This window comes from Oncorhynchus tshawytscha, linkage group LG11 (assembly GCF_018296145.1).
Source record: "Oncorhynchus tshawytscha isolate Ot180627B linkage group LG11, Otsh_v2.0, whole genome shotgun sequence".
Taxonomy (NCBI): Eukaryota; Metazoa; Chordata; class Actinopteri; order Salmoniformes; family Salmonidae; genus Oncorhynchus; species Oncorhynchus tshawytscha.
Genome location: NC_056439.1, coordinates 55,123,164 through 55,139,118, shown reverse-complemented (window position 1 = coordinate 55,139,118; position 15,955 = coordinate 55,123,164). Strand labels below are relative to the sequence as shown.

Genomic DNA, 15,955 nt, shown 5'->3' with positions numbered 1-15,955 from the left:
TTGGCATCGAGAAATTGCCTCTGGCCCCCTACCAGTTAGGGGAGTGATGAGCTCTACAGCGGTCTCTCACAACTCTCTCCCTCCCGGAGGACCTGAGGACCATGCCTCAGCACTACCTGGCTGATGACTCCTTGCTGTCTCCAGTCCACCTGGTCGTGCTGGTGCTCTAGTTTCAACTGTTCTGCCTGCGGCTATAGAACCCTGACCTGTCCGGACGTGCTACCTTGTCCAGGACCTGCTTTTTTGAGTGAGTCTCTCTCTACCTCGCGAATGCTCGGCTATGATAAGCCTAAGGACGTTTACTCCTGAGGTACTGACCTGTTGTACCTCTACAACCACTGATTATTATTATTTGATCCTGCTGGTCATCTATAAACATTTGAACATCTTGAAGAACTATCTGGCCTTAATGGCCATGTACTCTTATTATATTCCACTGTAACTAGGTATATATATGATGTTTTCCTCTCACCAGGGCTGTCTGCTGTGAAGTTGCTGCTGTTGCTAGGCGAGTTAGACAGGTCAGACACCACTACAGAGATCCCAGCGGTGGGACTGAGACTCCCTCCCCTCGACGACGACTCACTACTCTCCGACCCTAGCGACGTGCTCGACCTCGTATCGGACGACTTCCTCAGTTTCCCTCGCAGGAAGAAGTTCCTCATCTTACTCCTCCGCCCCTCCCCCCCTTCATCGTCCTCGTAGTCTTCCTCCCCGCCGCCATCGCTCGGCAACCGGTTCCTCATGCGGGAAACGGGGCCGTAGCCGCCCCCAATAGTGGAGGCGGAGTCTTCATCAGAGTCCTTGCTGCTCCTCTTCTTGCCCTTGATGCGGTCCTTGATCTTGCCGAAGGTGGACCGGGGCTTGTCCTTACCCAGGGAGAGGTCGTACATGCTGGCTGTCAGGTTGTTCTTGGTGAACTGCACCGTCACCTGAATGTCCCCTCGCTCCTTCTCCTTCTTCCCAGTCTTGGAGTTCAGCTTGTACCACCTGGAACAGAGACAGGGACAAGAACAAGATCACTTCAGACTGGATCATATATAGATTAATGAGCAAGGTAGAGATGGCAAAAGAGATTTCTAAACATACAATACCAGTCAAAAGTTTGGACAAACCTACTCATTCAAGGTTTTTTTCTTGATTTATTACTAGAATAATAGTGAAGGCATCAAAACTGTGAACTAACACATATGGAAACATGTAGTAACCAGGAAAGTATTAAACAAATCCAAATATATTTTTAGATTGTTTAAAGTAGCCACCCTTTTCCTTGATGACAGCTTTGCACAGTCTCAGCATTCTCTCAACCAGCTTCACCTGGAATGCTTTTCCAACAGTCTTGAAGGAGTTCCCACATGCTGAGCACTTGTTGGCTGCTTTTCCTTGACTCTGGGGTCATCCAAAACCATCTCTATTGGGTTGAAGTCGGGTGATTGTGGAGACAAGGTCATCTGATGCAGCACTCCATCACTCTCCTTCTGGTCAAATATTCCTTTCACAGCCTGGAGATGTGTTGCGTGATTATCCTGTTGAAAAACAAATGATAGTCCCACAAAGCGCAAACCAGATGGGATGCAAAGCACCCATCACACCTCCTCCTCCATGCTTCACGGTGGGAACCACACATGCAGAGATCATCCGTTCACCTACTCTGCGTCTCACAAATACACGGCAATTGGAACCAAAAATCTCAAATTTGTTCTCATCAGACGAAAAAGGACAGATTTCCACCGGTCTAATGTCCATTGCTCGTGTTTCTTGGCCCAAGCAAGTCTCTTATTATTGATGTCCTTTAGTAGAGGTTTCTTTGCAGCAATTCGACCATGAAGGCCTGATTCATACAGTCTCCTCTGAACAGTTGATGTTGAGATGTGTCTGTTACTTGAACTCTGTGAAGCATTTATTTGGGTTGCAATTTCTGAGGCTCTGCAGCAGAGGTAACTCTGGGTCTTCATTTCCTGTGACGGTCCTCATTAAGACACACCTGATAATACCTCATGAAGCTGGTTGAGAGAATTCCTAGAGTGTGCAAAGTTGTCAACAAGGCAAAGGGTGGCTACTTTGAAGAATCTCAAATATAAAATATATTTTGATTTGTTCAACACTGTTTTGGCTACTACATGATTCCATGTGTGTTATTTCATAGTTTTGATGTCTTCACTATTATTCTACAATCTGGCCTTAAAATAATGGCATAACTATGCAAACAAATACCCCAATAGACTCCAATCGAGTGGATTAATGGACTGTTTCCTTGAGCTGGAGACATAAAGGTGTCAGGTGAGACCGAGGAGAGACTGAATTAACCTATTGTTCATCCGAATGAGGTTAATCTGGCCTCACGTCCAGGGAGGGACTACACACACACTCCGAGACCAAGCTCCAGTGTGTGTGTGTGTGTGTGTGTGTGTTCAGATCTCCCATGATACATTCTGGCACCTTGTTATTGTTATCAGACCTGTTTTCCTCACCCAGACATATTGTGCGTCCCAAATGGCACCCTATTCCCTACATAGGGCTCTGGTAAAAACAAAAGTAGTGAAGGGCACTAAATAGAGAATAAGGTGCCATTTGGGACACATCATCTTCTAAACCCTGGCAAAACTACCACCAGGAAAACACTAACAATGAGTGGCTACTGGCTGGCCTTGATACAATGGCCATGTCAAAACAGCATAACACGGTCACCGTCATTGGCAGGCCATTCATAGACATGCCACTGTGCTGCTGAAAACATCCCCAAAAAGGTAGTAGCTTCAAACAGGAGACAACTTAACCATTCATTTATAGGCTGCTGCTAATAAAATATAGAGTTTTAAAAACAGCTACAGGTCGTAGCTCTAAAACAGGCAGTAGCTCTAAAACAGGCAGTAGCTCTAAACAGGCAGTAGCTCTAAAACAGGCAGTAGCTCTAAACAGGCAGTAGCTCCAAAACAGGCAGTAGCTCTAAACAGGCAGTAGCTCTAAAACGGGCAGTAGCTCTAAAACGGGCAGTAGCTCTAAAACAGGCAGTAGCTCTAAAACGGGCAGTAGCTCCAAAACGGGCAGTAGCTCTAAAACAGGCAGTAGCTCTAAAACAGGCAGTAGCTCTAAAACAGGCAGTAGCTCTAAAACAGGCAGAGGCTCTAAAACAGGCAGTAGCTCCAAAACAGGCAGTAGCTCTAAAACGGGCAGTAGCTCCAAAACGGGCAGTAGCTCTAAAACGGGCAGTAGCTCTAAAACGGGCAGTAGCGCTAAAACAGGCAGTAGCTCCAAAACGGGCAGTAGCTCTAAAACGGGCAGTAGCATGTAATAATAAATACACAATGAGTAACGATAACTTGGCTCTATACACAGAGTACCAGTACTGAGTCAATGATAACATGGATCTATACACAGGGTACCAGTACTGAGTCAATGATAACATGGATCTATACACAGAGTACCAGTACTGAGTCAATGATAACATGGCTCTATACACAGAGTACCAGTACTGAGTCAATGATAACATGGCTCTATACACAGAGTACCAGTACTGAGTCAATGATAACATGGCTCTATACACAGAGTACCAGTACTGAGTCAATGATAACATGAGTACCAGTACTGAGTCAATGATAACATGGCTCTATATACAGAGTACCAGTACTGAGTCAATGATAACATGGCTCTACACACAGAGTACCAGTACTGAGTCAATGATAACATGGCTCTATACACACAGGGTACCAGTACTGAGTCAATGATAACATGGCTCTATACACAGAGTACCAGTACTGAGTCAATGATAACATGGCTCTACACACAGAGTACCAGTACTGTCAATGATAACATGGCTCTACACACAGAGTACCAGTACTGTCAATGATAACATGGCTCTACACACAGGGTACCAGTACTGAGTCGATGTGCAGGGGTACGAGGTAATAACTTGGCTATATACACAGGATACCAGTACTGAGTCAATGTGCAGGGGTACGAGGTGATAACATGGCTATATACACAGGGTACCAGTACCAGTCAATGTGCAGGGGTATGAGGTAATAACTTGGCTATATACACAGGATACCAGTACCAGAGTCAATGTGAAGGGGTACGAGGTGATAACATGGCTATAGACACAGGGTACCAGAGTCAATGTGCAGGGGTACGAGGTGATAACATGGCTATATACACAGGGTACCAGAGTCAATGTGCAGGGGTACGAGGTGATAACATGGCTATAGACACAGGGTACCAGAGTCAATGTGCAGGGGTACGAGGTGATAACATGGCTATATACACAGGGTACCAGAGTCAATGTGCAGGGGTACGAGGTGATAACATGGCTATAGACACAGGGTACCAGAGTCAATGTGCAGGGGTATGAGGTGATAACATGGCTATATACACAGGGTACCAGTACTGAGTCAATGTGCAGGGGTACGAGGTGATAACATGGCTATATACACAGGGTACCAGTACTGAGTCAATGTGCAAGTGTACAAGGTAATAACATGGCTATATACACAGGGTAACAGAGTCAATGTGCAGGGGTACGAGGTAATAACATGGCTATATACAAAGGGTATGATGACCAGCCTTTCAAAAGCATTTAATGGCTGCAGATGTGAGTGCTACGGGGCGATAGTCAATTAGACCGATTACCTTGACGTTCTTGTGTACAGGGACTATGGTGGTCTGCTTGAAACATGTAGGTATTACAGAATGGGTCAAGAAGAGGTTGAAAATGTCAGTGAAGACACTTGCCAGTTGGTCAGCGCATGCTCGCAGTACACGTCCTGGTAATCCGTCTGGCCCCGCAGCCTTGTGAACGTTGACCTGTTTAAAGTCTTACTCATGTCGACTACAGAGAGCGTAGACTGATCACAGTCGTCCGGAACAGCTGGTGCTCTGATGCATTGTTCAGTGTTGCTTGAGTGAGCATAGGAGGCATTTAGCATTCAGTCTTAATAATTAGTCTGAGGGCATACGAGACTTCTTATAAGCGTCCGGATTAGTCTCCCACTCCTTGAAAGCTGCAGCTCTCGCCTTTAGCTCAGTGCGGATGCTGCCTGTAATCCATGGCTTCTGGTTGGGATATGTACGTATGGTCACTGTAGGGACGACGTCGTCGATGCACTCATTGATGAAGCAGATGACTGAGGTGGTATACTCCTCAATGCCATCGGATGAATCCTGGAATATATTCCAGTCTGTGCTAGAGAAACAGTCCTGTACTTTGCTTCTGCTTCATTGGACCAGTTTCGTATTGAGTGCGTGACTGGTACTTCCTGTTTCAGTTTCTGCATATAAGCAGGAATCAGGAGGATAGAGTTATGGTCAGATTTGCCAAATGGAGGGCGAGGAAGAGCTTTGTATGCGTTGAGTTTTTTCGCCTCTAATTGCACGTGACATGCTGGCAGTTTCCCTGCGTTAAAGTCCCGGGCCACTAGGAGCGCCGCCTCTGGATGAGCATATTCTTCTTTGCTTATGGCCCAAAACAGCTCGTTGAGAGCAGTCTTAGTGCTAGCATCGGTTTGTGGTGGTAAATAGACACCTATGAAGAATATAGATGAAAACTCTTGGTAATAGTATGGTCTACAGCTTATCATGAGGTATCCTAACTCAGGAGAACAGAACCTCAAGACTTCCTTAATATTAGAGATCGTTCACCAGCTGTTGTTAACAAAAAGACACACACTACCTCCTTGAGCCCAACGCTGCTGTTCTGCCCTGTCGATGCATACAAAAACCAGCTAGATGTACCCAGTTTATTATTAGGTACACCTATCTAGTACAGGGTTGGACCCCTCTGTCTCCAGAATGGCCCGAATTCTTCATTGTTCAATTGGTTTAAAGAAATCTAACGTGTGCCAGGAAAACATTCCCCAAACCATTACACCACCGCCACCAGGCGGGATGGGGCCATGGACTCATGCTGTTTATGCCAAGTCCTTCATCTGCATGATGCAACAGGAGCCGGGATTCGTTGGACCAGGCAAGGTTTATCCACTGCTCAATTGTTGGTGAACCCCCCTGGAGCCAATTCTTCTTGTTTTTAGATGATAAGAGTGGAACCCGGGGTGGTCACCTGCTGCAATAGCCCATCTGTACGAGTTGTGCGTTCCGAGATGCCGTTATTTGCCTGTTTGTAGCCCACATGTTAGCTTGCAAAATTCTTGCCATTCTCTTTTGACCTCTCATCGCCCACAGGACTGCGGCTGACTGGAATTATTTTATCGGATATTTCTGAGATACTGGAACAGGCACGCCTGGCACCGACGATCATACCATGCTCAAATTCGCTTAGGTCACTTGTTTTGCCCCATTCTAACGTTCAATCGAACCTGGATGGCTGTCTGCCTGTTTCATGTATCAAGTCACGTGACTCACTGTCTGTACGCGGACCATTTCTGTGTTAACGGGGTGGTATACCTAATAAACTGGTGTGATACAGTCAGTGACATACAGAATGACTCATGGGAAAGTATCAACTGCTCTAATATGACTGGCTGACAGCCAGGACACAGGATTAAGACTGGTAAAGAGAATTACCCCACCAGAAATACAACTCTGACACATAACCTCCCTAAAAATATACTTCTCAGGTTTCAAGTTTATTACGTGCACAAGTACAATGAAATGCCTTTCTTGCTAACTTCTTCTTGCTTCCCAACAATCAATAAAATACACACAAAAAAGTCAAGTAGAACAAAAACAGAGGAGAAAAAAGAACATGAGAAAGTAAACCATAGAGAGTGTCCAGGGTCATATTTCCAATGGATAATGGAGTGGCAGGGTTAGATAAGTATAGGGGTAAGGTGACTAGGCATCAGGATAGATAAACAGAGTAGCAGCAGCGTAAATTAAGATGGTATATTAGCGTGTGTATAGAGTCAGCATGAAGAGCCATTTCCACCTGAGGGGCAAAGAGGCGCCTTTTCCACAACTGTTTGCGTGTGTGTGGACCATTTTAAGTCCTTAGTAATTTCGACACCAAGGAACTTGAAGCTCTCGACCAGCTCCAATGCAGCCCAACGTACTCGCCTTCCTTTCCTGTAGTCCACGATCAGCTCCTTGGTCTTACTGACAGGTCACCGAACCTTCCTGTAGGCTGTCCCATCGTCACCAGTGGTCAGGCCTACCACCGTCGTGTCGTCGGTAAATTTGATGGTGTTGGAGTCATGCGTGGCCACGGAGTTGTGGGTGAGCAGGGAGTACAGGAGGGGACTAAGCACGCACCCCTCTGGGGCCCCCGTGTTGAGGGTCAGTGTGGAGGAGGTGATGTTCTCTACCCTTGTGGTCAGCCCATCAGGAAGTCTAGGATCTAGTTGCAGAGGGAGGTGTTCAGTCCCAGGGTCAAGCTTGGTGACGAGCTTGGAGGGGACTATGGTGTTGAACACCGATCTATAGTCAATGAACAGCATTCTCACATAGGTATTCATCTTATCTAAGTGGGTGAAGGCAGTGTGGAGAGCAATAGGCTATCTGGGATGATGAAGTTGATGTGTCATAACCAACCTTTCAAAGCACTTAATGATTACAGATGTGAAAATGTCGGTTAAATCGCTCAGCACTAATGTTTTCCTGCTTGTTTACAGCCTTGTACAGTTTGTTAAGTGCCAGCTTGTTGTTTTTCTTGTCCCGAGGTGGAATATATACAGCAGTCACGATAACAGATGAAAACTCTCTCGGGAGGTTAGAAGGGTCGGCATTTGACCATCTGGTATTCCAAGACGAGTGAACAATGGTCAGCACACCATTGCGAGGGCGATCAGCTGTCCATCCTGTCTCCCTGTAGCGCTGTCTTAGGCGTCTCACAGTACGGATATTGCAATTTATTGCCCTGGCCACATCTGCAGTCCTCATGCCTCCTTGCAGCATGCCTAAGGCACGTTCACGCAGATGAGCAGGGACCCTGGGCATCTTTCTTTTGGTGTTTTTCAGTAGAAAGGCCCCTTTAGTGTCCTAAGTTTTCATAACTGTGACCTGAATTTCCTACCATCTGTAAGCTGTTCGAGTCTTAAGGACCGTTCCTTAATTGTGTATGTTCATTAATTGTTTATGGTTCATTGAACAAGCATGGGAAACAGTGTTTAAACCCTTTACAATGAAGATCTGTGAAGTTATTTGGATTTTTTCGAATTATCTTTGTAAGACAAGATCCTGAAAAAGGGCTGTTTCTTTGTGAAAAATCACTCCCATATAGCTCCTTGACCATGTGACCTAGCCACCACAAACCAACATTGAGTGTTTAAAACTCTTTACAATGAAGATCTGTGAAGTTGTTTGGATTTTTACAAATTATCTTTGAAAGACGGGGTCCTGAAAAAAAAAACTTTTTTTGCTTGTGAATTGTTGCATTATTCAAGTGTCACATGCATTACAAAAGGTTTACATCTTAGCTAATAGATGAATATGAATTGCTTAGCTTAGCTAATAGATGAATATGAATGCTTAGCTTAGCTAATAGATGAATATGAATGCTTAGCTTAGCTAATAGATGAATATGAATGCTTAGCTTAGCTAATAGATGAATATGAATTGCTTAGCTTAGCTAATAGATGAATATGAATGCTTAGCTTAGCTAATAGATGAATATGAATGCTTAGCTTAGCTAATAGATGAATATGAATGCTTAGCTTAGCTAATAGATGAATATGAATGCTTAGCTTAGCTAATAGATGAATATGAATGCTTAGCTTAGCTAATAGATGAATATGAATTGCTTAGCTTAGCTAATAGATGAATATGAATGCTTAGCTTAGCTAATAGATGAATATGAATGCTTAGCTTAGCCTACTGACTCCTCTAGGCGCATTACATTCCCGTCACAAATGTCAATTGAAAAGTTTATCTACATATCATGTCAATTTAAATTTCATCCCAGTCCCTCTCGTCAATGACAAAAAGCCCCGAAAGGCCCAGTCAGAAAAAAAACTGCCTGAAAAACCTCTAATAGATGTTCTAAAGATCGGTCAGCTCTTCTGTATTCAGACAAAAATAGAAGCCGTGTTGTCATTGTAAGCAAGGTGTGGTGGAAGAACAAGTCATGCAGCGTGTCATTGCATACCATCACATACTGGGGCCTTCAGGAAGTAGTCACACCCTTTGACATATTTCACAATTTGTTGTGTTTGCAGCCTGAATTTAAAATAGTTTAAATTGAGATTGTGTCACTGATCTACACACACAATACTCCACAAAGTAGATGCATGTTGTAGAATGTTTTTTACAAAAGAATTACAAAAGAAAAGCTGAAATGTATTTTGAGTCAATAAGTATTCAATCCCTTTATTATGCAAGTAGCTAAATACGTTCAGCAGTAAAAATGTGTTTAACAAGTCACATAATAAGTTGCATGGACTCCGTGTGCACTAAGTGTTTAACATGATGGTTGAATGACTACCTCATCTCTGTACCCCACACATACAATGATCTGTAAAGTCCCTCAGTCTAGCAGTGAATTTCACAGATTTAACCACAAAGACCAGGGAGGTTTTCCAATGACTCGCAAAGAAGGGCAGGATATGTATTTTTTTAAAGCAGACATTGAATATCCCTGGTGAAGTTATTCATTATATCAAAACACCCAGTCACTACAAAAACACAGGCGTCCTTCCTAACTCAGTTGCCAGAGAGGAAGGAAACCACTCAGGGACTTCACCATGAGGCCAATGGTGACTTTAAAACAGTTACAGAGTTTAATGATTGTGATAGGAGAAAACTGAGGATGGATCAACAAGTGTGGTTACTCCACAATACTAACCTAACTGACAGAGTGAAAAGAAGGAAGCCTCTAGAGAATAGAACATATTTCAAAACATGCATCCTGTTTGCAATGAGGCACTAAAGTAATACTGCAAAAAATTGGTAAAGAAACAAACGTTTTGTTCTGAATAAAAAGCGGTACGTTTGGGGAAAATCCAACACATCACTGAGTACCACTCTTTATATTTTCAAGCATGGTGGTGGCTGCATCATGTTGTGGGTATGCTTGCCATAAACACAGGCAAAATCCTAGAGGAAAATCTGGTTCAGTCTGCTTCCAACAGACACTGGGAGATTCACCTTTCAGCAGGCCAATAACCTAAAACACAAGGCCAAATCTACAAGAGTTGCTTACCAAGACGACACTGAAGGTTCCTGAGTGGCCTAGTTAAACCTTTTGCTTAAATCAGCTTGGAAATCTATGGCAAGGCTTAAATGGTTGTCTATCAATGATCACCAACCAACTTGACAACCAATTTGACAGAGCTTGAAGAGTTTTTAAAAGGATAATGAGCAAAATGCTGAACAATCCAGGTGTGAAAAGCTTTTAGAGACTCAAAGACTCCCAGCTGTAATCGGGTTCAACACTTACCAAGTCAAGATCGAAGGTTAAATACCTCCTTAAGGCTCTGTATGTTCTGACCATTCTATTTCTACGCTTCTGAAGAGGAGGGTAGTGCAAGAACATCTAGAAATGCTGTAACAGTTTAGCCTGGAGAAATCCAGTCCGTTTGTGCTGACATTCCACTATGACAAGGAAAGGGAATGACAGCTCAACAGACTGGAACCCATTTAGCAACAGTGGCTTCATAATTCAATAACTACAGTGAATCAAACCTCCATATGTTCATTAGGGTTCAAGGTTTGGCTTTTTGGCATTCCACAGGTAATCATAATCTGCTCATAACCTATTAGTATGCACACAATGGGGTTTCTGCTCATAACCTCTTAGTATGCACACAATGGGGTTTCTGCTCATAACCTATTAGTATGCACACAATGGGGTTTCTGCTCATAACCTCTTAGTATGCACACAATGGGGTTTCTGCTCATAACCTGTTAGTATGCACACAATGGGGTTTCTGCTCATAACCTGTTAGTATGAACACAATGGGGTTTCTTCTCATAACCTGTTAGTATGCACACAATGGGGTTTCTTCTTGTGTGATGAACTAAACAACAACTAAATAACATTGCAACAAAGCGTTGTTGTGTCTTGTGTCCTGTGACAGAATAACAGTCACGGGACAATGGCTTGACTTTTTCTTCATGTGTCCCAATCTCCTTTAGGTGAAATGAAGTGCTATTCTGGAACCAAACTGTGAACTGGAGCATTAAGGACAAACAATAAGGCAGCATTTGGCATTTCAAGTTGAAGTCAGAAGTTTACATACACCTTAGCCAAATGCATTTAAACTCAGTTTTTCACAATTCCTGGCATTTAATCAGAGTAAAAATTCCCTGTCTTATGTTAGTTAGGATCACCAATTGATTTTAAGAATGTGAAGTGTCAGAATAATAGTAGAGAGAATGATTTAATTCAGCTTTTATTTCTTTCATCACATTCCCAGTGGGTCAGAAGTTCACATACACTCAATTAGTATTTGGTAGCATTGCCTTTAAATTGTTTAACTTGGGTCAAACGTTTCAGGTAGCCTTCCACAAGCTTCCCAAAATAAGTTGGGGGAATTTTGGCCCATTCCTCCTGACAGAGCTGGTGTAACTGAGTCAGGTTTGTAGGCCTCCTTGTCCATTTTGCCACAACTTTGGAAGTATGCTTGGGGTCATTGTCCATTTGGAAGACCCATTTGCAACCAAGCTTTATTTTCCTGACTGATGTCTTAAACCAGTCCCTCCTGCAGCAAAGCTCCCCCACAACATGATGCTGCCACACCCATGCTTCACGGTTGGGATGGTGTTCTTCGGCTTGCAAGCATCCCCCTTTTTCCTCCAAACATAACGATGGTCATTATGGCCAAACAGTTCTATTTTTGTTTCATCAGACCAGAGGACATTTCTCCAAAAAGTACCATCTTTGTCCCCATGTGCAGTTGCAAACCGTAGCCTGGCTTTTTTATTGGGGTTTTGGAGTAGCGGCTTCTTCCTTGCTGAGCGGCCTTTCGGGTTATGTCGATATAGGACTCGTTTTACTGTGGATATAGATACTTTTGTACCCGTTTCCTCCAGCATCTTCACAAGGTCCTTTGCTGTTGTTCTGGGATTGATTTGCACTTTTCGCACCAAAGTACGTTCATCTCTAGGAGACAGAACGTGTTTCCTTCCTGAGCGGTATGACGGCTGTGTGGTCCCATGGTGTTTATACTTGCATACTATTGTTTGTACAGATGAACGTGGTACCTTCAGGCATTTGGAAATTGCTCCCAAGGATGAACCAGACTTATGGAGGTCTTGGCTGATTTCTTTTGATTTTCCTATGATGTCAAGCAAAGAGGCACTGAGTTTGAAGGTAGGCCTTGAAATACATCCACAGATACATCTTCAATTGACTCAAATGATGTCAATTAGCCAATCAGAAGCTTCTAAAGCCATGACATCATTTTCAGGAATTTTCTAAGCTGATTTAAAGGCACAGTCAACTTAGTGTATGTAAACTTCTGACCCACTAGAATTGTGGTACAGTGAACTATAAGTGAAATAATCTGTCTGTAAACAATTGTTGGAAAAATGACTTGTGCCATGCACAAAGTAGATGTCCTAAACAACTTGCCAAAACTATAGTGTGTTATCAAGAAATTTGTGGAGTGGTTGAAAAACGAGTTAACGACTCCAACCTAAGTGTATGTAAACTTCCCGACTTCAACTGTATGCTGTAGATACGTTATATATCCCTTTAGTAACACACCTGACAGCATTATTAGTAGTAGTACGCATGCTTTAGCTCAAGCACAGGGAATGGGGGGGGGCATACAGGGGCAGAGAGACAGGCAGAGGGGAGTCAAGTACCAGTATGTTTCTAAGCAGTGTTTTGTTGCTATAAGAAATCATGTTTCTATGCATTATTTTGTCTCTATAATAAATTGTGTTGATTTAATAATGCACCGTGGAAGGAAGGAGAAGCGTGTTGGAGAAGCAGTGTCACCCAGACAGTTCTTAGCCTGGTATTAACAATACATCTGAAACAGTACAGAACATAGCCTGGTATTAACAATACATCTGAAACAGTACAGAACATAGCCTGGTATTAACAATACATCTGAAACAGTACAGAACATAGCCTGGTATTAACAATACATCTGAAATAGTACAGAACATAGCCTGGTATTAACAATACATCTGAAACAGTACAATACTTTTCCCGATCATAACATCTGAAACTAGGGTTTCCCAACATGTTTTTTATTTTCCAGAAGTCCTTGTTGGAGGATTCCAGATGTCCTACTTATTGAATGAATGAGATATTGCTGTGTTTCATTTACAATAGAAACGCAAACAAATTATACCCGAGTGTGGATCAACATGGTCTACAGCTTCTGTTCTCCATGGTGTTCAAATAGTGGTAATCTTTGCTATGTGCAAAATGAAGCTGGTCTATTTGTACCTGTACTGTCTCTCCTGTGTGTCTGCCCCATACCCGTCCTTCTGCCCCACTACAGACCTGTACTGTCTCTCCTGTGTGTCTGCCCCATACCCATCCTTCTGCCCCACTACAGACCTGTACTGTCTCTCCTGTGTGTCTGCCCCATACCCGTCCTTCTGCCCCACTACAGACCTGTACTGTCTCTCCTTTGTGTCTGCCCCATACCCATCCTTCTGCCCCACTACAGACCTGTACTGTCTCTCCTGTGTGTCTGCCCCATACCCGTCCTTCTGCCCCACTACAGACCTGTACTGTCTCTCCTTTGTGTCTGCCCCATACCCATCCTTCTGCCCCACTACAGACCTGTACTGTCTCTCCTGTGTGTCTGCCCCATACCCGTCCTTCTGTCCCACTACAGACCTGTACTGTCTCTCTCCTGTGTGTCTGCCCCATACCCGTCCTTCTGCCCCACTACAGACCTGTGCTGTCTCTCCTGTGTGTCTGCCCCATACCCGTCCTTCTGTCCCACTACAGACCTGTACTGTCTCTCTCCTGTGTGTCTGCCCCATACCCGTCCTTCTGTTCCACTACAGACCTGTACTGTCTCTCTCCTGTGTCTGCCCCATACCCATCCTTCTGCCCCACTACAGACCTGTACTGTCTCTCCTGTGTGTCTGCCCCATACCCGTCCTTCTGCCCCACTACAGACCTGTACTGTCTCTCCTGTGTGTCTGCCCCATACCCGTCCTTCTGTCCCACTACAGACCTGTACTGTCTCTCCTTTGTGTCTGCCCCATACCCGTCCTTCTGTCCCACTACAGACCTGTACTGTCTCTCTCCTGTGTGTCTGCCCCATACCCGTCCTTCTGCCCCACTACAGACCTGTACTGTCTCTCCTGTGTGTCTGCCCCATACCCGTCCTTCTGCCCCACTACAGACCTGTACTGTCTCTCCTTTGTGTCTGCCCCATACCCGTCCTTCTGCCCCACTACAGACCTGTACTGTCTCTCTCCTGTGTGTCTGCCCCATACCCGTCCTTCTGCCCCACTACAGACCTGTACTGTCTCTCTCCTGTGTGTCTGCCCCATACCCGTCCTTCTGTCCCACTACAGACCTGTACTGTCTCTACACTACAGACCTGTACTCTCTGGTCTATTTGTACCTGTACTGTCTCTCCTATTTGTGGCCTTGCAGCTGCATAGAATCATGATGCTTGAATAAAATGTTTTTTAAAAACTCACAAAACTACAATGTAATCGAAAGTAGAACTGCTGTTAAGGCAAATAGTTTTGGAACTGGAACACACAGGAGAGACAGTACAGGTCTGTAGTGGGACAGAAGGACGGGTATGGGTCAGACACACAGGAGAGAGAGTACAGGTCTGTAGTGGGGCAGAAGGACGGGTATGGGTCAGACACACAGGAGAGAGAGTACAGGTCTGTAGTGGGGCAGAAGGACGGGTATGGGTCAGACACACAGGAGAGAGAGTACAGGTCTGTAGTGGGACAGAAGGACGGGTATGGGTCAGACACACAGGAGAGAGAGTACAGGTCTGTAGTGGGGCAGAAGGACGGGTATGGGTCAGACACACAGGAGAGAGAGTACAGGTCTGTAGTGGGGCAGAAGGATGGGTATGGGGCAGACACACAGGAGAGACAGTACAGGTCTGTAGTGGGGCAGAAGGACGGGTATGGGGCAGACACAAAGGAGAGACAGTACAGGTCTGTAGTGGGGCAGAAGGACAGGTATGGGGCAGAAGGACAGGTATGGGGCAGACACACAGGAGAGAGACAGTACAGGTCTGTAGTGGGGCAGAAGGACGGGTATGGGGCAGACACACAGGAGAGACAGTACAGGTCTGTAGTGGGGCAGAAGGACAGGTATGGGGCAGACACACAGGAGAGAGACAGTACAGGTCTGTAGTGGGGCAGAAGGACGGGTATGGGGCAGACACACAGGAGAGAGACAGTACAGGTCTGTAGTGGGGCAGAAGGATGGGTATGGGGCAGACACACAGGAGAGACAGTACAGGTCTGTAGTGGGGCAGAAGGACGGGTATGGGGCAGACACACAGGAGAGAGACAGTACAGGTCTGTAGTGGGGCAGAAGGATGGGTGTGGGGCAGAAGGACGGGTATGGGGCTGCCTGCTCCTGGGCATTTCTGGGAGTCTGTACAGACAGATTGTAAAACACTCCCCATCTGTTCCAGAATCTCCCTAAAACAGGAAACCACAACACTCCACCCTGTCCCCATCTCCCCATCTGAGACCATCTCCTGTCTGCGTACCAAATAGCACTTTTCCCTTTATAGTGCACTACTTCTGACGTGCACTTCATAAGGAATAGGGTGCCAATTGGGACGCAGCCTCCTCACTCCCTCTCTGATCCACACCAAAGGGAGAAAACTACCATTCACTGGCGTCGCGGTTTAACATTGACACTCAGGCTACAGCCCGTCTAACAGAGATAGTTTAACAAATGCAAATAGAACTGCCACTAATGAGCAGCATCCAGAGGCATTTAACTAAGGGGAAATGTTCCACTATTTAATTATTTGTATGTATTTTTCCATAGACACACCCTGTTTTAATCAAATCAAGTAACAATTTTTAGATTGGTAAGTTAGTATACCCAGCTATTTAAACTTGTCGTAATGATGTCTGAATACCGACCGGTCACGCAGGG

At 44.8% G+C, this 15,955-nt stretch overlaps 1 protein-coding gene across 2 annotated transcripts in view; it reads right to left on the bottom strand.

Moving 5' to 3' along the window:
- Positions 1-15,955, bottom strand: part of rab11fip5a (RAB11 family interacting protein 5a (class I)) — a 67,395-nt gene that overhangs the window by 30,326 nt on the left and 21,114 nt on the right. For both annotated transcript variants that reach the window (XM_024416114.2, XM_042330396.1), the window contains exon 2: positions 473-990. In XM_024416114.2, the coding sequence (XP_024271882.2) occupies positions 473-990 (518 nt within the window). The remainder of the gene's footprint in view (positions 1-472; positions 991-15,955) is intronic.